This window comes from Mustelus asterias, chromosome 15, assembly GCF_964213995.1.
Source record: "Mustelus asterias chromosome 15, sMusAst1.hap1.1, whole genome shotgun sequence".
In the NCBI taxonomy this organism is placed as follows: domain Eukaryota; kingdom Metazoa; phylum Chordata; class Chondrichthyes; order Carcharhiniformes; family Triakidae; genus Mustelus; species Mustelus asterias.
The window spans coordinates 101,468,350-101,496,311 of record NC_135815.1 but is presented as its reverse complement, the minus strand read 5'-3'; the positions used below and the strand labels follow the sequence as shown (position 1 = coordinate 101,496,311).

Here is a 27,962-nt window from a genome sequence, read left to right as displayed (position 1 = left end):
AGCGATCGGACCGTTGGGATGACACATGGCTGGCATTGCAGGGGTTGCGAAGCTGGCCAGCCATCGGGAGGCTGGCAGACAGGGGCCACTGCACATGCGCCGATCTCGGCACTGACAGATCAACACATGCAATGGCCCACTCAGTGCTGTGCTGCAGGCCTCTCCAGTGGGAATAGGCCACGTCCAATTTTTAGAGTGATTCACGCTAGTGCACTCTGCAGTGCACTGAGTGTGGGAGATTCTTTTTTAAATTCCTGCTGAAAAAAACCCAGCGTGATTTACTCCAGTTTTCACACTTAGAAATTTTTTGGTAGAATCGCCCCCATAGATTGTTTCCAGAACTGATGCAAGTTTATATTAATGAACCGGTGGGGGTGAACTGGTTACCTTTTCTTCTGGGAGACTGATGCTAGTCTACGACCTCTTGACTAGCGTGACATAGTTAGATCGTGCAACATCCAGACACGAACTAGCTAAAATTCCCAACAATGATGGGATCAAATAAATTGTCTTTAATCTCCACCACACCATTCCCTCACCAACTCCATCCTCTTCCCAAGCCACTGAACCAGATTGTTTACAACCCAATACATCCGACATGAACCCGATCCTCTTCATCTCAAAGCCTGCCTCTGTAAACTCTTACACTTACCTTTATGCTAGACTTTCCTTACTGACTTCCCAGCTTCCACTGGAAGTTCACCAATCTGAGTGCAATTTTGTGTTGTGTTACAAATATTACATTTAGCCATGTCAACAAGCCTGGGGAAAAAAAAGACTGGTGGCCACCAAGCAATCTGAAAATTATAGGTGCGTGAATTTTCTGGTTCTAGATTGTTAGGTCTGGAATAAAAGGTTTTTGCTGATGCTCCTTACTTGATTAATGATCCCATCTGTTTAGAGAACAAACACCATTTAGCCAAAGAAATATCTTAACCAGCTAACATGTTTAAGGGTTGTAGAAATTTGAGCCAACTGTCTTTTTGTCTCAAACTCACTTTAAAAGCTTGGGCGCTATTGAAATCATATCTCACTGCTCAAAGCTGTATAGTCGGTGGAAAGGAGACACGAATGATTGTGGTGGAATCATTAATAAATAACCCATGGTCAATATCACAATTTACTAATGTAATTTCTTTATATTCTCCCTCGTAGACAACACAATTTGTATTTTTCATTTCAAATCTTTTTTGCTTAACTTTTACCATTGTCCCTTATCTTTTTTCCATGCCCTTTGTACAAAAAAAACTTTCAGGGACAAAACATTGAATCAGTGCTAAAATCAGAGAAAATGAAAGGTCAAAAGATAATTTGGAAGCTGTGCAGAATCATTGACACCAGAGCTAACTTGATGTTAGCATATCCCATCAGGGGACCGTATCAGTAGATACTTTCCAATTAGGCCCAGACTGCCTAGATTAAGATGCACCAACTCTTCATCACATAATTCCAAAATCAGTTTAGTAATTTAATCTCCCTCCTGGAAATGAGATATACATTTTATTCCACGGCACAGATGGAAACTACACGGTCTAGCGTGCCCCTTTGAAAGAGTAATCCCTCTGTTACAGGGTATACCTGAGAAAACACAAGGGGATTGAGAGAAGTAGGCAAAACTACAAACCCTAATCACACACAACAACAACAATTACCGACACACAACTGCAGTATTTAATCCCCAAAATCCTTTTTGCATTCATATCCATCAACTACCTTTGGGGAGTAACTAAACATCAGCTTTTTGCGAGCTTTATTATTCTAACTACTCCAAGCACTCTGCTCCTTCTTGTAGTTTACAATGTTTAGAATTACACCAAGCAGCTAGGAGAGAGTATATACACGTAACTCAGTAAAATGCCTTGCCCAATATACCCTTTAAAACCAATCATGGACATTGGCTAATTACTTGCGTATTAGATCCTCAAAAGTTATTGAAATACAACCTCCTTAAGTCACAATAAAATCATTCAGCCCCCAGGTTAACACCAACTTCACAAGATAAGGCAATGATTGGGCATTGCAGACAAATCTTGTGATATCTGTTAGGATGTGAATATGTGCACAAGGTCAAACACTAAAACAGCAGCTTTCTGGTAATAAGAGTTCTATCCGCACTTACACCAGGGTTTCAATATTCAACATTTTCACTGAAGACCTTTTAGAGGAATCATTTTAATGTACATAATACTTTGTTCAGATGGAATTTAGATGCAAGAATTATTGTGTTTGTTTAAAAAGATTACAATGTTTCCCCAGTGGAACTTCTGGAAATAGTTTGCTACAAATAAACATAATTAGATTGAGTTTTGAAATGACAGTGCCTTTTTGTTGAATTTAACCAGTAACAGGTCAAAGCTGAATTAACTGAACAGCTTGTATAGCACATGACAACCATTTCCTGCAGTTCCACATACAAAGTCTCCAAAATATACACATTGGGAGCAGTGCCAGATATCAGATAGTAGAAAGCAGAAAACAGTAGGTCAATTTAACTTGTTTGATTTGTCACATTACTAGACAGTGAAAAATTTTGTTTCTTGCCCACTGTACAGACAAAACATACCGTTCATAAAGAGAGGGTGCAGAATGTAGTGTTACAGTCATAGCTAGGGTGTAGAGAAAGATCAACTTAATGCAAGGTAAGTCCATTCAAAAGTCTGATGGCAGCAGGGAAGAAGCTGTTCTTGAGTTGGTTGATATGTGACCTCAGACTTGGGTATCTTTTTCCCAATGGAAGAAGGTGGAAGAGAGCATGTCCAGGGCGTGTGGGGTCCTTGATGATGCTGGCTGCTTTTTTGGGGCAGCGGGAAGTGTAGGCAAAGTCAATGGATAGGAGACTGGTTTGAGTGATGGATTGGGCTTCATTCACGGCCCTTTGTAGTTTTTTGCGGTTTTGGGCAGAGCAGAAGCCATACCAAGCTGTGATACAACCAGAAAGAAAGCTTTCCATGGTGCATCTGTACTAGTTGGAGAGTGTTGTAGCGGACATGCCAAATTTCCTGAGTCTTCTGAGAAAGTAGAGGCGTTGGTGGGCTTATCTATAGTGTCAGCATGGAGGGACCAGGGCAGGTTGTTGGTGACCTGAACACCTAAAAACTTGAAGATCTCGACCATTTCTACTTCGCCCCCATTGATGCAGACAGGGGCATGCCCTCCACTACGCTTCCTGAAGTCGATGACTATCTCCTTAGTTTTGTTGACATTGAGCCTGAATACATGGGGAGGCGATGACCTAATGGTATTATTGCTAAACTATTAATCCAGAAACTCAGCTCATGTTCTGGGCACCCAGGTTCAAATCTTGCCACAGCAAATGTGGAATTTGAATTCAACAAAAAAAAATTTTTTTTTAAAAAAGTTTTTATTTATTAGGGTCACAAGTAGGCTTGTAATGAAGTTACTGTGAAAATCCCCGAGTTGCAACACTCCGGCGTCTGTTCGGATACACTGAGGGAGAATTTAGGATGACCAATGCACCAAACCTTTCGGACTGTGGGAGGAACCCACACAGACACCATTGTCGATTGTAGTAAAAACCCATCTGGGTCACTGACGCCCTTTAGGGAAGGAAATTTGCTGTCCTCACCTGATCTAGCCTCCATGTGACTCCAGACCCAGAGCATGTGTGGTTGACTGCTCTGTGAACCAGGGATGGGCAATAAATGCCGGAAAGCCAGTGACACCCTTGAATGAATAAAAAAACCTCTCACCAGTGTGTGAATAAGGAGAATAAAACTGGTCGCCTGTCCCCATCTCACCATTGAAGGCAAAATCTAATCCAAACTGAGGGAAAGTGCTAGGTTGAATACCTAGTCAATAGTTTGCTCTCAATATAGTGTTTCAGTCACGCCCAGTTCACAACACCCAGCACTGCTCAATAAAGCAATGTCCATTGTTTGAATCATGAAGCATGGGGATAAAGAGTTGTCAGAAACAGGTCGGGGAAACGCAGATGGAAAGGATGGAAAGTTCCTGATCTCGAAAGTTATCTGAAAACACAAACACCATCTGAGCATCACTCATTACCAATCTGCACAGTTCTCTTTTGCTGGTACATTGATGACGATATTGGTGCAGTTTCCTGCTCTCTTCCCAAACTGGAAAATTTAATCAACTTTGTTTCCAATTTCCACCTTCTCCTAAACTTCACATGATCCAACTCTCCTTCCCATGCCTAACTTTGAGCTCTGGGAACAGGCGAACAACTAACATTCTCTATAAAGCCCATTGATTCTTACAAAAACCTTGATTACACTTCCTCCCATCCTGCTTCCTGCAAGAATCCTATTTCACTCACAGTTTCCCTGCCTTTGCTGCAACTTTCCGAACATACTTTCTATATTTATGCTGCTGACATTTTTTTCCCTTGAGGATTTCCTTCCAATGTGGTTGATAGGGTCCTTCAATCAAGTTTGTCCCATTTCCTGCACTTGCGTTCGAACCCTTTCCCCTTTGTCCCACAAAGAGTTCACTGTATACCACATTCCACCCATCAGCCTCCAATACATCACCCTCTGCTATTTCCACCAATGGCACAATGCCAATACTAAACACATCCTCCCCCCCCCCAGATTCCGAATGGATCATCGCACCTGAAAGTCCCTCGACCACTTTCCAATCACCCTGAAAATGTCTCTTTACTAGCACAGTGCTCTTTCAGCCCGACCCATTCCATCGTTTAGCACCAGTCCAGAATCACCTCCCAGGTAAATTTGCCACTGACTGCATTTACTGCTTACAATGTGGAATCTCTGCACTACAAAGTCCAAAGAAGATCAGATGGTTGCTTTGTAGAACATCTTCACTCATTCTGCCCAAGCTTCCACTATTCAGTATGGTCAGCGTTAACCTTCAGCTTCAACTCCACTTTCCCACCCATTCCCCATATCCCAATTCCCGAAGAGGCCAAAAATCTGTCCACCCCAGCCTTAAATAGTGTAGAATCTCTGGGGCAGAGAATCGCAAAGATTTTCAAATCTCAAAACTGGAAAAGAAATGTCTCCTCATTCTAGCACTAGTTGATCAGTCCCTAATCCTGACACTGTGCCCTCATGCTGCAGATTCCCCAGACAGGGAAAAAAATCCATCTATCCTGTCAAGCCCCTTCAGAGAGTATTCGCTCTCCACTGACACTGCTGGATCCAAGCGCTTCCAGCATTTGTTTTTACTGCATGGAGTACATTAAATTCCAAACTGGAGTGTATAGGTAAAGCAGCTAACTGGGACCAAACTTGGCCCTTGTTTCACTAACCCAGAGTTCACAGCCATTAGAAATATTCAGTAGTCTAAGGAACAACCTAATGTATATTTGGGGAAGGGGGCTGGAGGACAGAAAGCAAATCAGATCAACACTGAATCCTAAGCACAGATTGACCTAAATCTCAAGATAAAAGCACAATACTGCGGATGCTGGAATCGGAAACAAAAACAAAATTCTAGAAAATCTCAGCAGGTCTGACAACATCTGTGGAGAGAGAATAGAGCCAACGTTGCGAGTCTGGATTAAATCTCAATTCATTGCCCTCCTCCAAAATCCAGAGCTGATCAATAGAAAGAAATCCGAAAATATCCCTTAGCCGGTTCCTGGCAGCAAATCAGTAAAGGTGCCAAAACCTTCAAGGGCAACAACGGATGGACAATAAATGGTGGCCAGCCAGCGACACCCATATCCCACAAGTGAACAAAAAAAATTAATCTTCAGGAAATGATTGGCAGGTTAAAATTAAAATAAATATTCCACACTATTAAATGACATGATTGAACCCTATTTACGCCCACTCTGGCAGTATCTCTCCAGTTCCCAGTTCCTATTTGTCATTGTGTATTGCTCAATTGCTTTAACAACTTTGCCAACACAGCAAAAATTGTGGCAGAAATAGAATTCCCACTTCTATTGTCTGCTCAGACTTGAAACATGTTGTCCTCTCTCCTTCCAGTTGTGTGATTGGGTAAATAACCTGTGTACAGCTGACATCATGCCTACTCTTCATTTAAACACATCCTTCTATTCGAGGCTTTCAATAACTCAGTCATGCTTACCTGCAAATCTCAGCACCAAATCCCAAAAGCACTCTCAATCCTCATCTAAATCTCACCAAACCCATTCCAGAATACCAAGTGCCCAAATATTCCAAATGCAGCCTGCTAGAATATGGTTGGTTCAGGCAAATCCGATGTAACATATAATCAAGTGTCCTTGACCTCCATCTCAGCAACTGATGATTGCAGCTTCAGACTGGATACATTAGTAAACAAACACAAATAAATCTTTTTCCAACACTGTCAAAGATATCCATCCACTGTGCAGGGGTTTCATGTTACATCATAAATCTACATTACAATATTTCCTAATCTTGCCAGGGCATTAGCTTCAACATATGGGTCAAATCTTTCTGCGTTCTCTCAGAAGACTTGGACTGTACTTTGGAGCTTATAAACACAATCCGCCAGCACACCATACCAGCTCCATGTGGCACACAGGTCTCTTATGAATATAGTATAGTAGCAACTGGCATGATTAAACCCCTCAGCTCAGAGTAAACGCAATTGTCTCTATTACTTAATTTCTCAGGTCCAATACTAATGTAAAGGTTTGTCGTTATCATACAAAAAATATGGCACATTAATTTAAATTACAAACAAATTAATTGCCCAAATTTTAACTGGCTGTCTTGATTTCCTGCACGATCTATTACTTACAAGTTATTGTCTCAATTTTTTAACAGCATTACTTTATTAAATACAACATTTACATTTTGCTTCACATACATAAGACAATTCCGTGAAATTGTTCCAAACTGCATATGTTGAATGAACAACTTGCATTTATATAGCACCTTACATTGAGCAAGATTTTTCAATGTTGTTCATAGGAGTGCAACCAGACAAATACTGACACTACCAAAGGAGGAAAGGTTTGGTTAAAGAGGCAGACTGAGGCTGATGGAAGGAGGTGGAGGGGATTAGGGAGGGAATTCCAAAGATTAGGGCGCAGACAATTAAAAGCACAGTGGGGAGGAGGAATGCACAGGAGGCCAGAGTTGAAGGAATGTAGAACTCTCTTTGGGCTGCAGGTGGTGACTGAGATGGGGACGGGCATGGGCAGAGAGAGATTTGTACATGGGGATGAGATTTTTAAAATGGAGGTTTTTGTAAATCAGGAATGCATAGCAAAGTGGTGATGGGTAAATGGGACCAGGTACAGGTTGGGATGCAGGCAGAGTTTTGGCTGAGCACAGATCCACATCGTGAAAGTTGGGAGGTCAGTCAGGAAAGCACTGGAATAGTCAAGGTAACAAAAGAATGGATGAGGGTTTCAGCAGCAGATGGACAGAACTGGGGTGGAGATGGTGATGTTATAGAAAAAGGTTAGGATAGATTCTTCAATAAGTTTAATTACACACTTTCCACACAGCTGCACACTCCATCCCGCTGCACTACTTCAAACCAAGTGTGAGCATAACTCCACTGGTAACTGATGAATCAGAAAGTTACAGCTCCAAGCCCTGCCAACTGCATCAAGCACAACCCAAGCTGACAGTTTAGTGCACGGCAGAGAGCGCTACCATAGTCAAAAGTGCCAGAAATAAAATCAGCCTCAACTGGGAATGTTTGCTGATAGGTAGTGTAGCGTGTTTTAATTTGCATTAATTGATGTAATTACAGAAACACAGAACATTTTCAAACCTCAACGCTTAAGCTGCCATTGTTTCACCATGAACTGAACCATATCAACTAACTCAAAGGCCTCAGTTCAAATCTACATTAACTGTCAAACTACTGTCTCATTGTAGGAGACAGTTGATGCAAAATCAGACAAAGCGCTACACTGTAAAGTCACTCAAGGATAGAGGTAAAGATGAGCTCATCTCTCTCACTCATCACTGGCATGAACATTTTATAAGCTCTGCATTTCCCTACAAGGTTGCCTTGTTGTAAATACAAAATGTGAACTATAAATTGACTGATATTTTGGGGCCCAACTCATTTTGAATTAGTAGGCTACCAAAAAGCACCGACAGGACTGGCATTCCAGAGTTGCTTATGCTGTGTGTTCAGTATTTAGCAAAGTCCACGTAATCTACACCTGCCACATCCTGGATGGATCACACTGACTGGGTCAGGAAAGTCTGCTGAAAAACATTCACAGGCAGCTCAAAACGAAAGAAACAGCTATCAAAGTCCTGGAGCCAGGAAGCAGTTCATGCAAATTCAGGCATGAAAGGAGATGGACACAACTGGGGTAGTCAGCAGTTAAACTATCACCGGAGCCAGCCTGGGAGCAGCTTCTTCACTACACACACACAGACACACATAGGACAAGAGGCCAATCAGTCCCTTCTAACCTGTTAAACTGGGACAGGAGGAGGCAAAACAACCTCCTGACCCTGTTACAAAGGGGCAAAAGGTGGTCATTCAGTCCCTTCCAGCCTGGGGCAGGAGGGGGCTTTGGAAGGGGCCTTTCAGCCCCCTTCAGTCTGCGGTAGGAGACCACCATTCAACATCTTGAACCAGTTCCAAAGGGGCAGGAGGAGGAAGCCACTCAGCACCTTCCAGCTTGTTGTGCCACTCAAGGACTGGGACGCTGCTGATGTGTATCGCCATTCCACTTGCCCAGTTTAGCGGGTAACCCTTCACCTCACTGGGCAGAGGGTTGGGAAATGTCCCCCTGTAGCCCCAGCGGGACGGGGTGGGTGGGTGGGGACCCAGATGCCCACTGCCCCTCTCCATGGGGGTGAGGAGCTGCTGCCCTCCAAAGCGGGAAGGCCTGAAGACGGTGCCCTGCCTGCCTCCGGGTGACTGTCACAGACAGAAGGCCGGGGGGGAGGGAGGGAGAGGGCGCTAGGCCCGGGGCCCAGGCCGGGCCGGGGAGCGGCTTCACCTCCAGCCGGCAGAGAAAGGAAAGAGAAAGGAGGCACTTACTACTCGGGATTCATGGTTGACATCTCAGTCTTCACCCCCCGCGCAGTTGGCTGTGTGTTTGTTGTTGTGCTGTCGCTCTGGGGGGATCGCGCTCTCTCTCTCTGGGTTGGATTGTCAGGCACTCCGCTCCCTCCCCTCCCCCTCACTGACTGACCAAAATGGCGGCCCCACCAACCCGGAAATAACAAGCCGCCGCGCGCCGCCCGCCGGGAATTGGAGGCCCCGTGACGTCACTCGTCCCGGCCCCCGCCGCCGGTCAGGCCCCGGACTACAACCCCCGGCGGCCACCGCGCCCGCCCGCCGCATGCGCACTGGCCCCCGCCCCGCCGGCCGCGCCTCTGCGCCGGCGCGCTGGCCGCCGCCCCGCCGGCCGCGCCTCTGCGCAGGCGCACTTCCTCTCTCCGACCCGCCACCCTCCGGATGACGTCACCAATGAACACGTGGCAGCCTGGCTGAGCTGGGACTCAGTGTGTGTGTATTGGGCAATCAGGAAGCCAGGGCTTGCACAAGGGCAGTGTGAGTGTAAAGGGCAGTGAGTGTTTGTGACCACTGGTAACTGAAGAGGCATGTCATGAGACATTCCCAGAGAACTACTTTGTCAATAATAATATTGCAATCATTCATCGCTCATGGGGGGAACAGCAACTTTCAGCTTTGGAACTGAACTTGTATGGGATAAAGTTGCAGTGTTGTGGGAAGAACAACATACAATCCCTACACTGCAAAAGGAGGCCATTCAGCCCATCACGTCTGCACTGACTCTCCAGAAGAGTGTTAGCTAGCCTGTCCCGCCCTATCCCCATAAACCCACACATTTACTGTGCCCAATCCACCCAACCTACACACCTTTAGACACTAAAGGACAATTTAGAATCATAGAATCCCTACAGTGCAGGAGGCGGCCATTTGGCCCATTGAGTCTGCACCGACCACATTCCCTCCCAGCCCTATCCCTGTAACCCCATGTATTTACCTTGCTAATCATCCTGACACTAAGGGGCAATTTAACAGGGCCAAAGCACCAAATTTTTTATAATTCATTCACGGGACATGGGTGTCGCTAGCTAGGCCAGCATTTATTGCCCATCCCTAGTTGCCCTTGAGAATTTTTTTTATTTTATTAGTGTCACAAGTAGGTTTACATTAACACTGCAATGAAGTTATTGTGAAAATCCCCTCAAAATGGTGGTGGTGAGTTGCCGTCTATAATCGCTGCAGTCTGTACTGTGGATTGACCCACAATGCCGCTCACATGGCCAATCCACCCAATTTACACATCAGTGGACACTAAGGGGCAGTTTAGCACGGCCAATCCACGTAACCAGTACATCTTTGGAGTGTGGGAGGAAACTGGAACACCTGGGGGAAACCCACACAGGCATGGGGAGAATGTGCAGACTCCGCACAGAGTGACTCAAGCTGGGAATCGAACCTGGGTCCCTGGCACCATGAGTGCTAACCACTGTGCCACAGGGAGTGGAGGTAATTGGATAGGTCTTTTTAAAGGGTACAGCAGATACCCTGAATGGCCCTCCTTCTGTGCTCTATGATTCTATGATGTAAGATCAGTGCTGACGATTTCAACCTCTGATCAATCTTGCAACATGAGTGTTACACCATGTTCCACTCTCAGCAACTCACTATTCTTAAAAGTTTATTATTAACCAGATGGTGCAAGGAAGCAAGTGCACGTTATCAGCATCACCTGCACGTTTGCTTTCGTATCACATACCACACTGACTGGGAAATATATTCAGCATTTCTTCATTGTCACTGGGTCAAAATGTTGTAACTTCCTCCCCGTAGAGATTACAGTAATTTTCAAAGGTAGCTTACCGCCACCTTTTCAACTCGGGTAATTAGGATTGGGTAATAAATGCTGGCTTTAATAGTGACACCCACATCATGTGAAAGATTGTTTCTTACATGCTATACCGACAAAACATACCGTTCATATAGAAGGAAATGAGAGAGTGCAGAATGTAGTGTTACAATCCTAGCTAGGGGTGGCACGGTAGCACAGTGGTTAGCACTGCTGCTTCATAGTGCTAGGGACCCAGGTTCGATTCCCGACTTAGGTCACTGTCTGTGCAGAATTTGCACCTTCTCCCTGTGTCTGCGTGGGTTTCCTCCCACATTCTGAAAGATGTGCTGGTTAGGTGCATTGACCCGGACAGGTGCTGGATTGTGGCAACTGGTGGAATTTCACAGTAACTTCATTTTGCAGTGTTAATGTAAGCCTTACTTGTGACTAATAAATAAACTTTAACTTTAGGGTGCAGAGAAAGATCAACTTAATGCGAGGTGGGTCCATTTAAAATTCTGATAGCAGCAGGGAAGAAGCTGTTCTTGAGTCAGTTGGTATGTGACCTCAGACTTTTGTATCTTTTTCCCGATGGGAGAAGTTGGAAGAGAGAATGTCGGGTGCGTGCGGTTCTTAATTATGCTGGCTGCATTCCGAGGCAGTGGGAAGTGTAGACAGAGTCAATGGATGGGAGGCTGGTTTGCATGATGGATTGGGCTACATTCACGACCTTTTGTAGTTTCTTGCAGTCTTTGGCAGAGCAGGAGCCAGACCAAGCAATGATACAACCAGAAAGAATGCTTTTGATTGTGGGAGGAAACAGGAGCACTCGGAGGAAACTCACGCAGACCCGGGTAATGTGCAAACTCCACACAGTCACCCAAGGCTGGAATTGAATCCTGGCATCATGAGGCAGCAGTGCTAACCACTGTGTCACTGTGGCACAGGGAGTGGAGGTAATTGGATAGGTCTTTGTAAAGGGTACAGCAGATACCCTGAATGGCCCTCCTTCTGTGCTCTATGATGTAAGATCAGTGCTGACGATTTCAAACTCTGATCAATCTTGCAACATGAGTGTTACACCATGTTCCACTCTCAGCAACTCACTATTCTTAAAAGTTTATTATTAACCAGATGGTGCAAGGAAGGAAGTGCACGTTATCAGCATCACCTGCACGTTTGCTTTCGCATCACATACCACACTGACTGGGAAATATATTCAGCATTTCTTCATTGTCACTGGGTCAAAATGTTGTAACTTCCTCCCCATAGAGATTACAGTAATTTTAGAAGGTAGCTTACCGCCATCTTTTCAACTCGGGTAATTAGGATTGGGTAATAAGTGTTGGCCTTAATAGTGACACTCACATCATGTGAAAGAATAAGAAGAAAATTGCTCCTTCCCATATTTATAATCTGAAATGCATGAGATGCACCTATTGCTTCGGTCAAGTGTTATCTCAATAGGATGGCCAATGGCAGCAACATGACCACGTTCTATAGTTATTGTAACATTCACTTGATCTCCAGTGTTATTGTTGAGAATGGTTTCTGGATCTGATCACGCTTTTTTAAATTACCTCCTGCATTTCAAACATTTAAAATTCTTGTCATTGAGGTTTACAGCATGGAAACAGGCCCTTCGGCTCAACTTGTCCATGCCATCCAGTTTTTACCATTAAGCTAGTCCCAATTAGGGCAGCACGGTAGCTAGCACTGCTGCTTCACAGCTCCAGGGACCTCGGTTCGATTCCCGGCTTGGGTCACTGTCTGTGTGGAGTTTGCACATTCTCCTCATGTCTGCGTGGGTTTCCTCCGGGTGCTCCGGTTTCCTCCCACAGTCCTAAAGATGTGCGGGTTAGGTTGATTGGCTATGCTAAAATTGCCCCATTAGTGTCCTGCGATGCGTAGCTTAGAGGGATTAGTGGATAAAATATGTAGGGATATGGGGGTAGGGCCTGGGTGGGATTGTGGTCGGTGCAGACTCGATGGGCCGAATGGCCTCTTTCTGTACTGTAGGGTTTCTATGATTTCTATGAATTGCCCATATCCCTCTATACACATCTTACCCACGTAACTGTCTAAACGCTTTTGTAAAAGACAAAATTATATCCAGCTCTATTACTGCCTCTGGCAGTTTGTTCCAGACACTCACCACTCTCTGGAAAAAATTGCCCCTCTGGACCCTTTTGTATCTCTTCCCTCTCACCTTAAACTTATGCCCTCTCGTTTTAGACTCCCCTACCTTTGGGAAAAGATGTTGACTATCTACTCATCTATGCCCCTCATTATCTTACAGACCTCTATAAGATCACCCCAAGCCTCCTACATTCCAGGGAAAAAAGTCCCAGTCTATCCAGCTTCTCCTTATAACTCAAACCACCAAGTCCCAGTAGCATCCTAGTAAATCTTTTCTGCACTCTTTCCAGTTTAATAATATCCTTCCTATAATAGGGTGACCAGAACTGTACACAGTATTCCAAGTGTGGCCGTACCAATATCTTGTACAACTTCAATAAGATGTCCCAACTCCTGTATTCAATGTTCTGACCAATGAAATCACCACCTTGTCCACCTGTGACTCCACTTTCAAGGAGTTATGAACCTGTACTCCAAGATCTCTTTATTCTATAACTCTCCCCAACGCCCTACCATTAATTGAGTAAGCCTTGCCCCAATTCTATCTCCCAAAATGCATCACCTCACATTTATCTAAATTAAACTCCATCTGCCATTCGTCAGCCCACTGGCCCAATTGATCAAGATCCTGTTACAGTCCTAGATAACCTTATTCACTGTCCAATATGCCACCAATCTTGGTGTCATCTGCAAACTTACTAACCATGCCTCCTAAATTTTCACCCAAATCATTAACATAAATAACAAATAACAGTGGACCCAGCACCGATCCCTGAGGCACACCGCTGGTCACAGACCTCCAGTTTGAAAAACAACCCTCGACAAGCACCCTCTGTCTTCTGTCATCAAGCCAATTTTGTATCCAATTGGCTATCTCATCCTGGATCCCGTGAGATTTAACCTTATGCAACAACCTACCATATGGTACCTTGTCAAAGGCCTTGCTAAAGTCCATGTAGACAATGTTGACTGCACTGCCCTCATCTACCTTCTTGGTTATCCGCAATTCATGAGACATGATTTTCCACTCACCAAGTCGTGCTAATTGTCCCTAATCGATCCTTGCGATTCTAAATGCCCATAGATTCTGTCTCTCAGAATACCTTCCATCAACTTACCCACTACAAATGTGAGGCTCACTGGCCTGTAGTTCCCAGGCTTTTCCCTGCAGCCCTTCTAAACAAAGGCACAACATTTGCCACCCTCCAATTTTCAGGCACCTCACCTGTGGCTGTCGATGATTCAAATATCTCTGCGAGGGGACCCACAATTTCCTCCCTAGCATCCCACAGTGTCCTGGGATACATTTCATCGGGTCCCGGGGATTTATCGACCTTGATGCACTTTAAGACTTCCAGCACCTCCTTCTCTGTAATATGTACACTCCTCAAGACATCACAATTTATTTCCTCAAGTTCCCTAACATCCATGCCTTTCTCAACAGTAAATACTGATGAAAAATATTCATTTAGGATCTCACCCGTCTCTTTTGGCTCCGCACATTGATGACCTTGTTAATCCTTAAGAAGCCCTACTCTCTCCCTAGTTACTCTTTTGCCCTTTATGTATTTGTAGAAGCTCTTTGGATTCTCCTTTGCCTTACCTGCCAAAGCAATCTTGTGTCCCCTTTTTGTGAAGCCACCCTGAAATGACTTGTTCCTCAATTAGGCTTCTAATGTCGGAAACTTTCATGATTGGCCTGACTAGTGACTCGATTTCAGTCTCACGAAGAAATCTCATTGAGTTTGTGAAGAGCAAAATGATGTAGAATCTACAACATAGGCATTCGCAGAAATAAAGACATCACAAATGGGACTTTTAAACAATCCATATTATTTGGACACAAAAATATTTTTTTAATTTGAATTTTAAATGTAATCTCACATCTACAGGTACCTTAAGATGTCCAAAATTCTCAGCAACTATTATCAGTCCAATGCATCGACAAGGGAGAGAGGCACTGCCGTAGATTAGGCTTTGGCATGACCCCAGTACGAAAGAAAGACTTGCATTTCCATAGTGTCTTTCACAACCTCGACATTCCAAAGTGTCTGCCAATTAAATATTTTTTTATATGTTTCCCATCCAAGTACATCCACATTCAAGAGGTTTAGGCTGGAGGATATTTGATGCACAGCTGGTTCAGACATCTGTTGAACAGATTTGGATTGGTCATATCAAATGCTGTCAGTGCACTCTGACCTCCCAAAACTGCAACATTTTCTAGGATCATCCTGGAAGACAAAGATAACCATGAGATTCTTTTCTCCACCACCAACAGTCTATACACATAAACCTTCACCCCCAAGTACAAGGTTGCAAAAGATAAGAAGCTTGTACACTACCAGAAGGATGTGGAGGCTTTGGAGAGGGTACAGAAAAGATTTACCAGGATGTTGCCTGGTATGGAGGGCATTAGCTATGAGGAGAGGTTGGAGAAACTTGGTTTGTTCTCACTGGAACGATGGAGGTTGAGGGGTGACCTGGTAGAGGTCTACAAGATTATGAGGGGCATGGACAGAGTGGATAGTCAGAAGCTTTTTCCCAGGGTGGAAGAGTCAATTACTAGGGGGCATAGGTTTAAGGTGCGAGGGGCAAGGTTTAAAGGAGATGTACGAGGCAAGTTTTTTTACACAGAGGGTGGTGGGTGCCTGGAGCTCGCTGATGGGAAGCAGATATGATAGTGACTTTTAAGAGGCGTCTGGACAAATACATGAATAGGATGGGAATGGAGGGATATGATCCCCGGAAGGGTAGGGGGTTTTAGTTCAGTTGGGCAGTATGGTCGGTGCAGACTTGGAGGGCCGAAGAGCCTGTTTCTGTAATTTTCTTTGTTCTTTGTAAGTGTTGATGTTCAAAGAGAATTGGGTGTGCTCATACAAGGAAAAGAAGTTAGCGTTCAGGTCCAGCAAGCAATTAGGGAGGCAAATGACATGTTGGTCTTTATTTCAAGGTGATTGAGATAGAGGAATGAAGAAGTCTTGCTGGAGTTGTACACGGTTTTGGTGAGGCCACATCTGGAATACTGTGTGCAGTTTTAGAATCATAGAGTTATACAGTGCAGAAGGAAGCCATTCGGCCCATCAACTCTGCACCAACGATAATCCCTCCCAGGCCCGATCCCCATACATTTTACCCTAGTTAGTTTGCCTGACACTTAAGGGCAATTTAGCGAGGCCAATCCACCTAACCCGCACATCTTTGGACTGTGGGAGGAAACTGGAGCACCCGGAGGAAACCCACGCAGACACGAGGAGAATGTACAAACTCTGCACAGGCAGTGACCCAAGCCGGGAATCGAACCCGGGTCCCTGGTGCTGTGAGGCAACAGTGCTAACCACTGTTCCACCGTGCCACCCATTTTAGAACAGATGTACTTGTACTGGAGGCGGCTCCGTGAAGGTTCACTAAATTGCTCCCTGAGATACAAGAGGCTGAGCCAATTGGGTCTGTTTTCTTTGGAGTTTAGAGTCTCATTGAAATGTACAAAATTCTGAAGAGGTTTGATACTGAGAGATTGATTGGGGAATCTCAAACACGGGGGACACAATCTCAGGATAAGGGACTAATCATTTAGACCGGAGTTGAGGGGAAATTACTTCACACAAAGGGTTGTGAATCTTTGGAGTTCTCTCCCCGAGAGGCTTGAGGTTGTTCCATTGTTGAACACATTTAAGGCTGGGATAGACAGATTTTCGGTCTCTCATGGAATTGAGGGATATAGGAAGTGGATTGAAGCCCAAGATCAGCCATGATCGTATTGAATAGTGCAGCAGGCTCGATGGGCCGAATGGTCCACTCCTGCTCCTACTTCTTATCTTCTCATGGACTTCCTTATTACGATGAGCGGGGTGATCTTTCAGCTGCTTCTCTACTTCCTCGTGGTCATCAACCTCCCGTTTACCTTCATCCTGAATCCACATCTCCCTCCACTTTCTCTCTCATCATGACTTCTTTCAGGTCTTGCTGCTTTTCCCTTAAAAGATAGAGCAGTCCCTACCCCAAACACTCTCTGCGACAAAGCATTCCATACTAAACACCCTGTGGAAAGAAATGTTTCCAAGCCTCACTCTGCTCTGTCTGAGTGACTATCTAAATTGATGCCCCCTTGTCACTGACTTCCCAACTACAGGGAATAATCTTCCTTTATTCACTCCTTCACCTGAGCAGCAATGAACTGCCAGTGTAAGTCAGTCTTCATCCTCAGCCAAGAACATCCCATAATTTCCCCAAGATTACTGTGCGATCATAACCCAGCACATGAACAGGAGTTATATACCAAGTGTCTCTCAGCATAGTGTTCTGTATTCATTCCCAAATCAAGCTGAGGTTATCCCGTGTGAAGCTGCAATGACGGAAGGACTATGTACAAAGGAAAGAAAAGAGTCGATTTCCAAGCATTTTCCAGTCAAGCACAAAGTTGAGTTCAACAAGCCTTGATTCTAAACCCAATGTTTCACTTGATGGCACAGGGCACTAACCTATAAGAAGTGTAGGTTTTTCAATCGTTGCAGTGATACTAATCAATGGAAGTGTGTACTAGGATTGCTCCATCTCTGTTCTGCTGCTTCCATTCCATGAGCCCAGAAGGTATACGGAAAAGAAACAGTTGAAGCCGCTCCAACTTCACCCTGTGTAAAGAATCAAACAATTTAGTATGTCGCTTCTCAGAATATCCCACTCTTCAAAAATTACTTGTCTGTACGTTGGCTGCATATCGCAAATGTAGGTACGCCCTGAGGCTGTGAAAGTTCATTCTTTCCTTTCAATTGTCCTTCCAAGAGTGACCAGATCGATAATAAACAGAATACATTGCTCTGATGTAGCTTACTGGTGATGAACATATAACATATTGTGAAGCTGCAAATACATCACTGAGATTCTGCCTGGTTCAGTTGCTTCTCTGCATCAGAAACTAGTAGATTCAAGCTGCACGGTGGCACAGTGGTTAGCACTGCTGCCTCACAGCACCAGGGACTCTGATTCGATTCCCGGCTTGGGTCACTGTCTGTGCGGAGTCTGCATGTTCTCCCTGTGTCTGCGTGGGTTTCCTCCCACAGTCCAAAAATGTGCAGGTTAGGTGGATTGGCCATGCTACATTGCCCCTTAGTGTCAGGAGCACTAGCTAGGGTAAATATGTGGAGTTATGGGGATAGACCTGGGTGGGGTTGTAGTCGGTGCAGACTCGATGGGCCGAATGGCCTCCTCTGCACTGCAGGATTCTATGATTCAAGCCCATTTCTCACATTTAAACACATCATCTAGGATGACACGGAGGGGTGGGGGTGCTACATTGTCAGAGGCTGTGCTTTTCGAGATGAGACATTAAACAGAGTTGACCCTGTCTGGTGGTTTCCTGTGGTTTGGTAGTTTGGACGTGAAGATGTGGAACTCTCTACCAAAGCCTCCTTGCCTCTCTCTGCCTTTAATACGCTTCTTAAAGTCTATCTTTCTCATCGAGCTTTTGGCCTCCTGTCCAAATAGCTCAATGTTTGCTAATTGCTCCTGTGAAATGCCTTCAGACAATTTTACTATGTTAAGGATGCTGTACAAATGCAAGTTGTTGCTGTGCATGAAGTAACATAGTCCCATAGCACTATTCAAGGAGCATGGGAGTTCACCATGCCTTGCCAGGGTAAACTGCATTGCTGTCCTTTGGGAGAGAGCCGCAGAGAGAACGAAACAGGGTGCGGTGATGCACTTTCACTGGCTTTATTTGCAAACACAAAAATAATTTATTAATAAGTAAACAGCAGTCTCATGGCCTCACCTCGCCCCCTATAGGTCTCCAGCCAAAGAGAGCAGTCCACCGACCTGAGTTTCAATTGGTCCTCCAAACCAGGTGACCCTTACTCTGCTGTGTTGCCCTTAAAGGGACAATCACCACAAGTCACCACATAGGGACACTCTTCAGAAACCACCCCAAATAGCATCAGCCTTCACGAACAGGCACCAAGAGTGCTCAAGTACTGCGTGTACAGAGACTCCTTTCCTTTCCTCCACATTTATCTTATAGGGCACGAGATTCTGGCAACCCCTCCTCCCAGCAACCCCCAGAGCCTCATGAAAAATTGTTCAAAACATTTCAAATATTTGCAGATTTTTCAGAGGCAAACAAAACATGTGACCACTGCCTGTCAAATACTCCTGTCAATTCTTGTTCTTTAGCTCTCACAGGGCTACTCAGAAACAGTCTCCCTCTCTTCCTGTGGTAAAGTAAATCTGATAAATGGTCCGTTAATAACTTTGCAACCGGTGAAGCATTTTCTACTATCAGAGAACATCAAAACAAAATGAAAACTGCAAGTGATGAGAAGATAAAAACATTAACCCAATGCTCCTGCCCAAAGTAATCCTTATGCAAAAACAATATTTGTATCCCGTGGTTAACAATAAAAGTAATCTTTGCGTTAAATAACCATCACACCACCACTGAAGAAAGCTAACAATTTTTTCATACAGAATCAAATGTGCAGTTCTGGGTGCTAGTCTTGAGAAAGATGTGAAGGTTTTAGAGATGGTGCAGGAAAGATTCACAAGAATGGTTCGAGGGATGAGGAACTTCAGTGATGAAGTGTGATTGGAGAAGGTGGGACTGTTTTCCTTGAAGAGCAGGCAGAGAGGGGGATTTGACAGAGGCATTCAAAATCATGAGGGGGTCTGGACAGAGTAGGCAGGGAGAAACCGTTCCCAAGGCAGAAGGATTGAGAACCAGAGGACACAGGTGGCAAAAGCATCAATGGATATGTGAGGAAAAACCTCTTCAAGCAGCGAGTGATTAGGATCTGGAATACGGAGAGTGTAATAGAGGCAGGGTGAATGGAGGCTTTCAACAGGAAATTGCATTATTATCCAAAAAGGAGGAATGTGCAAGGTTATGAGGAGAAGGTGGGGGGGTGAATTGCTCCTACAGAGAACCGACACAAATATGATGGTCCAAGGCCCCCTTCGGTGCTGTAACCATTCTGTGGTTCCAAGAACACCTCCATCATTTTTTTTGCATTTCCTGCTTCTACTTACAACTGTTAACAATGTTAGAATAAGTGAATATTTTGTTTTGGACTTGCTGAATATTGCATTCATTTAGCAGTTTGCAGTGTGACACTGTGCATTGCAGAGGACAATCATATAGAACAATAATATATAATGTTGACATGAAAGGCCATCTGGATATTACAGTGTTCTGCATGTACATATTCTAACTATAAGGTTTTCAGTCAGTGCTGTTTGTGATGGATTAGATTTCAGCAATGTGTTCATGTCATTTCAAAGGGAATTGCCTGGCAGTTACATAGTACATTCATAACGATTGCCCCGATCATTTAAAATATATGCGATTGCTACAGAATGAACAGGAATCTCGATTCAATCTGCAGCCACTCAGAGTTTAAATTCAATCTTGTGGAAGCATTCTCACTTGCTCATCCAGAAACGCACTGCTGTCCACCTGACTGAAGACAGAAAGGGAAGGTTCAGAGCTTTGATCTCCAGTCTGTGCTGAGCTTGGAAGGGTGGGATTAAGCGTGATCCTTCATCACCCTGAGACACGAGAGGAAAATACCAAGCAGCCTGAGCTCTCACTCCAGTCACTAGTCTGTGAGCTTGTTATGCAAACTTTAAAACATGAAGCAGCTATAATAGGTACCTTCATATTCAATGCAATGAGGCCAATTTCAAAGATGCCTTTCTTTCCCACTCTGTGGCAAATATCCTCAATTACAGCCTGACAGGCGTCCGAGGGAGAAAGACCCTGTGAAGATTGAGAGGCAAAGTTAATTCCCACAGAATGGAATATCGTTAGGAATTTTCAATCCTGAAAGCAGTCATTCCGAAGGTTTCAAATCAATGCAAATGATGCCAACATTGGGTAACTGACAGGTTTTAATGAGATGTATGCAAAATTACAATTGGATGCAACTGAATTATATTAATGAAGAGAAAAGATGATTTGTTTGCTCGAAATTAGTAGCAAACTCAGGCAACAATGTTTGCTGAGAGAAACCCACCATGAGGTAGCGTGCTATTAAAAATGTGAATAGTAAACATGAACAGAACAATGCAATGAAGTTAAGGGCAGAACTTTTGCGAATGGGTAGATGTTCGATACGAGCAGGCAGTGCGTGTCACGGGAATGTTCCAACCATTATTCTGTAAATTGAGTTTGTGTCTATATATGCCCTGTTTGTGAACAGAACTCCCACACACCTGATGAAGGAGCAGAGCTCCGAAAGCTAGTGGCTTTTGCTACCAAATAAACCTGTTGGACTTTAACCTGGTGTTGTGAGACTTCATGCTGTGTTTACCCCCTCACATAGCAGAGGGTAAATACGTTGTTAGTACTTGACAAAATGCTGGTGGGCATGAGCCTTTACATATCCAAATTCAAGAACAAAGAACAATACAGCACAGGGACAGGCCTTTCGGCCCACAAAGGTGGTGCTGATGTGTGGTTTCTATCCCTCTGTTCTCTTCCTGTTTATGTGTCTAACAAGATACGCCTTGAATGGTGCTAATGTGCCTGCTTCCACCACCTCCACTGGCAGCGCGTTCCAGGCACCCACCACCCACATGTCTCCTGCAAACTTACCCGTCCTCACCTTAAACCTGTGCCCTCTTGTAGTTGACCTTTCTACTCTGGGAAAAAGCCTCTGACGATCCACCCTATCTACGCCTCTCCTAATTCTGTTGACCTCTTATCAGGTCGACCTTCGGCCTTTGTCTTTCCAGTGAGAACAATCGGAGTTTATCCAACCTCTGCTCCAACCTATCCAACCTAACGAACTGCCCACCTCCTTGGAGCAGGTGACCTGTCAGATTCTGGTCTCAGCCTTTGTAAAACTTCCTGATGGTGGGACATGGTTATGTCCCCCAGCTCTCACCCCCTCCCAAGAGTCAGTAAAATTCAGCCCAAAGTAAACAGATGGCATGAATTCAGTCTGCTGACACTCTGAAAGGTTGCAACATCCTGGAGGCGGCTGGACTGAATTCTTACCATTTAGTGAAGACACAAAAACAAACTCGCATCAAACTTTCAAATATGTCCCCAAACACATTACCTGCTTCATGAGTTGAACAACATGGAAACAAGGGCAGAAGCACATGGTTTTATCGCCATCACCAGTGGCTCCAATGAAAAAAAAGATATTTACTTTAGAATGGCATCTTGAGAACATTAACATACACCATCATTTCGACTCAAACTTTTAACATCATCATCCTGCAGCTGGAAAACCAAGAAAGGGTGAAATATCACCGTGGATCTTCTCAAACTGCTGTTTCAGTTGTTATTCGTTACCAATGGAAGCAAAACATCTTCTTCAGGGGGGCAGGAACTGAGCCGAGTGTGAGACAGAAGATCAAGTACTCATGTTACTGTTATAACTTCAACACATCATCTAGGCCGAGAGTTCAGTGCAATGCTGAGGGAGAGCTGCGTTGGCAAAGGAGCTACCTTTTGGGTGAAATGCTAAACAATAGGCGGAATGTTACAGTCCCTCCTGCCGGCAGGATTTACCAGTCCCGTCGAAGTCAATGGATTTTTGAACAGCTCGTCGCGTTTTTACAGAGCCGTGCCCATCACAATAGGACGGTAGAATTCCACCCCAGGTCTCCATCACACGTTGCAGGTGGATGTGAAAGAACCCAGACCACCACATGAAGTGGAGCAAAGGTTCTCCCGTGCACAAGTGATGCCTAAAGTAGATTGAACGGTTATTCGATTCATTTGCCCTTTGTGGGGTTGGCTGTTGATTTTGCCAGCATAACAACAATGACAACACTCCAAAACTAATTCACCGGGGGGGGGGGGGGGGGGGGGAGCGGCATCAACATTGAAATCACTGAGAAAATTATAAAAAGCTAAAGACAAGTCAAAAACCTGAAAGGTCACAGGAATTAACCTGAGCACAGAGACTGCCATCTCTGCTCACACATCTGACGCCTGGAGTGTTGTCTGATAGATTGTTTCACATGTCTGAAATAATGTCATGTGATTGAAAGGAAGACATGGTTTGCACTGAATAATAATAGGGGAATTTCACAATAACTTCATTGCAGTGTTAATGTCAGCCTTACTTGTGACTAACAAATAAACTTTTCTTTTAAAACTTTAATTATCCCAATTATGGGCAGGGGGAATTTGAACAAGAATAACCAAAATTGATATCATTATTCCAAACGATTAAAAACATGCTTCCGCTCAGTGCTATATATCCAACCACTTAATGAAATACTGCAGATTATAGAACAAAGAACAGTACAGCACAGAACAGGCCCTTCGGCCCACGATGTTGTGCCAAGCTTTATCTGAAACCAAGATCAAGCTATCCCACTCCCTATCATCCTGGTGTGCTCCATGTGCCTATCCAATAACCACTTAAATGTTCCTAAAGTGTCTGACTCCACTATCACTGCAGGCAGTCCATTCCACACCCCAACCACTCTCTGCGTAAAGAACCTACCTCTGATATCCTTCCTATATCTCCCACCACAAACCCTATGCCCCCTTGTAATAGCTCCATCCACCCGAGGAAATAGTCTTTGAACGTTCACTCTATCTATCCCCTTCATCATTTTATAAACCTCTATTAAGTCTCCCCTCAGCCTCCTCCGCTCCAGAGAGAACAGCCCTAGCTCCCGCAACCTTTCCTCATAAGACCTACCCTCCAAACCAGGCAGCATCCTGGTAAATCTCCTCTGCACTCTTTCCAGCGCTTCCACATCCTTCTTATAGTGAGGTGACCAGAACTGCACACAATATTCCAAATGTGGTCTCACCAAGGTCCTGTACAGTTGCAGCATAACCCCACGGCTCTTAAACTCCAACCCCCGTTAATAAAAGCTAACACACTATAGGCCTTCTTCACAGCTCTATCCACTTGAGTGGCAACCTTTAGAGATCTGTGGATATAGACCTCAAGATCTCTCTGTTCCTCAACAGTCTTCAGAACCCTACCTTTGACCCTGTAATCCACATTTAAATTAGTCCTACCAAAATGAATCACCTCACATTTATCAGGGTTAAACTCCATTTGCCATTTTTCAGTCCAGCTTTGCATCCTATCTATGTCTCTTTGCAGCCTACAACAGCCCTCCACCTCATCCACTACTCCCACCAATCTTGGTGTCATCAGCAAATTTACTGATCCACCCTTCAGCCCCCTCCTCTAAGTCATTAATAAAAATCACAAAGAGCAGAGGACCAAGCACTGATCCCTGTGGCACTCCGCTAGCAACCTGCCTCCAGTCCAAAAATTTTCCATCTACCACCACCCTCTGTCTTCGATCAGACAGCCAGTTACCTATCCAATTGGCCAACTTTCCCTCTATCCCACACCTCCTCACTTTCATCATAAGCCGACCATGGGGGACCTTATCAAACGCCTTACTAAAATCCATGTATATGACATCAACTGCCCTACCTTCATCAACACACTTAGTTACCTCCTCAAAAAATTCAATCAAATTTGTGAGGCACGACTTGCCCTTCACGAATCCGTGCTGACTATCCCGGATTAATCCGCATCTTTCTAAATGGTCGTAAATCCCATCCCTAAGGACCTTTTCCATCAATTTGCCAACCACCGAAGTAAGACTAACCGGTCTATAATTACCAGGGTCATTTCTATTCCCTTTCTTAAACAGGGGAACAACATTCGCCATTCTCCAGTCCTCTGGCACCATCCCTGTGGACAGCGAGGACCCAAAGATCAAAGCCAAAGGCTCTGCAATCTCATCCCTTGCCTCCCAAAGAATCCTCAGATATATTTCATCAGGCCCAGGGGACTTATCGACCTTCAGTTTATTCAAAACTGCCAGGACACCCTCCCTCCAAACATCTATTTCCTCCAGCCTATTAGCCTGCAACACCTTCTCTTCCTCAATAACATGGCCCCTCTCCTTGGTGAACACTGAAGAAAAGTATTCATTCATCACCTCGCCTATCTCTACTGACTCCATACACAAGTTCCCACTACTGTCCTTGACCGGCCCTAACCTCACCCTGGTCATTCTTTTATTCCTCACATAAGAGTGAAAGGTCTTGGGGTTTTCCTTGATCCGACCCGCCAAGGACTTCTCATGTCCCCTCCTAGCTCTCCTAAGCCCCTTTTTCAGCTCGTTCCTTGCTAACTTGTAACCCTCAATCGAGCCATCTGAACCTTGTTTCCTCATCCCTACATAAGCTTCCCTCTTCCTTTTCACAAGACATTCCACCTCTTTCGTGAACCATGGTTCCCTCACTCGGCCATTTCCTCCCTGCCTGACAGGGACATACCTATCAAGGACACCCAGTATTTGTTCCTTGAAAAAGTTCCACTTTTCATTAGTGCCTTTTCCTGACAGTTTCTGTTCCCAACTTATGCCCCCTAATTCTTGCCTAATCGCATCATAATTACCTCTCCCCCAATTGTAAACCTTGCCCTGCCGTACGGCCCTATCCCTCTCCATTGCAATAACAAAAGACACCGAATTGTGGTCACTATCTCCAAAGTGCTCTCCCACAACCAAATCTAACACTTGGCCCGGTTCATTTCCCAGTACCAAATCCAATGTGGCCTCACCTCTTGTTGGCCTATCCACATATTGTGTCAGGAAACCCTCCTGCACACACTGCACAAAAACTGCCCCATCCGAACTATTTGCCCTACAAAGGTTCCAATCAATATTTGGAAAGTTAAAGTCCCCCATGACAACTACCCTGTGACTCCCACACATATCCATAATCTGCTTAGCAATTTCTTCCTCCACATCTCTATTACTATTTGGGGGCCTATAGTAAACTCCTAGCAACATGACCGCTCCTTTCCTATTTCTAACCTCAGCCCATATTACCTCAGTGTGCAGATCCCCCTCGAAGTGCCTTTCCGCAGCTGTTAAACTATCCTTGATTAACAATGCTACTCCTCCACCTCTTTTACCAGCTTCCCTACACTTACTGAAACATCTATACCCCGGAACGTCCAACAACCATTCCTGTCCTTGTTCTACCCACGTCTCCGTAATGGCCACAACATCGTAGTCCCAAGTACCAATCCAGGCTCCAAGTTCATCTACCTTGTTCCGGATGCTCCTTGCATTGAAGTAGACACACTTCAACCCACCTTCCTGTCTACCGGTACCCACCCTTGACCCTAATACCTTCCCCAATACCTCACCACCCTCAACACTGACTTCTGGACTACAACTCCTTTTCCCACTCCCCTGACAAATTAGTTTAAACCCCCCTGAAGAGCCTTATCAAATTTCCCTCCCAGGATATTGGTGCCCCTCTGGTTCAGGTGCACCCCATCCTGTTTGTACAGGTCCCACCTTCCCCAGAATGTGTTCCAATTATCCACTTATCTGAAACCCTCCCTCCCACACCATCCCTGTAACCACATGTTTAACTGCACTCTCTCCCTGTTCCTCAACTCGCTATCACGTGGCACCGGCAACGTACCAGAGATGACCACATGTTTTGTCTTGGCTCTCAGCTTCCAGCCCAGCTCCCGAAATTCCTGTTTTAAATCCCCGTCCCTTCTCTTACCTATGTCGTTGGTACCAATGTGTACCACGACTTGTGACTGTTTCCCCTCCCCCTTAAGAATCCGGAAAACACGGTCCGAGACGTCACGAATCTTGGCATCCGGTAGGCAACATACCATCCGTGAGTCTCTTTTGCTGCCACAGAACCTCCCTCTAACTAACGAGTCCCCAATAACTATTGCCCTCCCGCTCTGCCCCTTACCCTCCCGAGCCACAGAGACGGACACAGTGCTGGAGATCCTCTCACTGCGGCTCACCACTGGTATGTCGTCCCCCTCAACCGTATCCAAAGCGGAATACTTGTTGCCAAGGGGAACGACCACAGGGGATCCCTGCACGGACTGCTTCCTCCCAGCCCCTCTCACCGTCACCCGTCTGTTTTCATTCCTTGGAGTAACTGTATCCCTAAAGCTTCTGTCTATGGCCACCTCTGCGTCCCTAATGATCCTAAGTTCATCCAACTCTAGCTCCAGTTCCCTAACACTGTTTTGGAGGAGCTGCAGATGGGTGCGCTTCCCACAGGTGTAATCAGCAGGGACACTGACGGAGTCCCTCACCTCATAGTGCAAGAGGAACATAGCACTGCCTGCACACCCATCCCCTCTAGATATCTTGCCAGTACCAGGTAGAAACAACAAAAATGAATTAAACTCACCCCTGCTCGCCCTATCTGCCTAAGCCCTGTGAGCCAAAGCCCTTATAGCTCACACTCTGCTTCCCACACACTCCACTGCCCACTCCCGACGCTGCCCGCTGTATACTGCAGCCTACCTTTTATACTTCGCGCGCTTAAAAAACCCTTCCCAGACTCCTTAGCAGCCCACTTCCGGTTTTTACTTTAAACTTAAGAAAAATACTACTACAAAAGTAAAGGCCAAAAAAACACACACACTAACTGACTAATTAAATAAATAAATAATTCAATCAATCTCTCACCAGCACTCCTGCCTCCAATCACTCCCTCTCTGCTTGCTCCAGTGGAACAATGAATAAAGACAAACATACCACAAGCTATTAACAATTCCAGTGGAATGATGTAACTGTCCTGACAAATAAAGGAGTGTCAGGATAAAGAAGTTAGCACGAACTACCATAGCTTATACTACATGTTTGTAGCTTATCCCGTATAACACAGACCTATTGTAAACTTGTCTTTTGTTTTTAAGACAAGAATTAAGCTTAGAAGTGCAAACCCTGATAGAGGATAACAGCTTATTTCTGATTCCCCAAAGCCACCGGTTTGAGATCTCTGTCAGACATAGCATTGTGAACAGTTTGTAAGTTCAATGCAAAAATTACTTGAAGAGGTCTCATATCTGATCCAACCTGGATGACCAGAAATGAACCATGCAACTTATTCCCTGAAACACATACCAGCGGCAGCTCCTGCCTGTAAGAATAACAGCTGTCACAAGCCTGTAATCGAGTCACCTTGAACATAGAAACAAACCAGTAAACAATCACAGTAATAATTAGAGAAATACTGTCATTTAAAAAATAATTTTCCATCCCATTTTTAAATTCCTGAATCAGAGTTCTCCAATCGAAAGGGGGAGCAGGTAATCTTGTCTTA

General features: G+C 44.8%; 2 protein-coding genes across 4 annotated transcripts in view; both read right to left on the bottom strand.

Moving 5' to 3' along the window:
• Nucleotides 1-9,099, bottom strand: part of rab1ab (RAB1A, member RAS oncogene family b) — a 30,521-nt gene extending 21,422 nt beyond the window's left edge. The window contains exon 1 of the mRNA XM_078230415.1: nt 8,923-9,099. Coding sequence (XP_078086541.1) covers nt 8,923-8,945 — 23 coding nt within the window. The 5' untranslated portion in view covers nt 8,946-9,099. The remainder of the gene's footprint in view (nt 1-8,922) is intronic.
• A 5,578-nt stretch (nt 9,100-14,677) lies between these two features.
• LOC144504691 (N(4)-(beta-N-acetylglucosaminyl)-L-asparaginase) overlaps nt 14,678-27,962 on the bottom strand; it is a 28,150-nt gene continuing 14,865 nt past the window's right edge. Inside the window, exons 7-11 of one of the 3 annotated variants that reach the window (XM_078230409.1) lie at nt 27,764-27,775; nt 21,922-21,989; nt 20,511-20,615; nt 17,347-17,496; nt 14,678-15,099 (exon numbers count right to left, since the gene is read on the bottom strand). In XM_078230409.1, the coding sequence (XP_078086535.1) occupies nt 17,389-17,496; nt 20,511-20,615; nt 21,922-21,989; nt 27,764-27,775 (293 nt within the window). In that variant the 3' untranslated portion in view covers nt 14,678-15,099; nt 17,347-17,388. Of the gene's footprint in view, nt 15,100-17,346; nt 17,497-20,510; nt 20,616-21,921; nt 21,990-27,763; nt 27,821-27,962 lie in introns of all 3 variants that reach the window. The other 2 variants (XR_013499693.1, XM_078230410.1) reach the window with 2 other exon arrangements.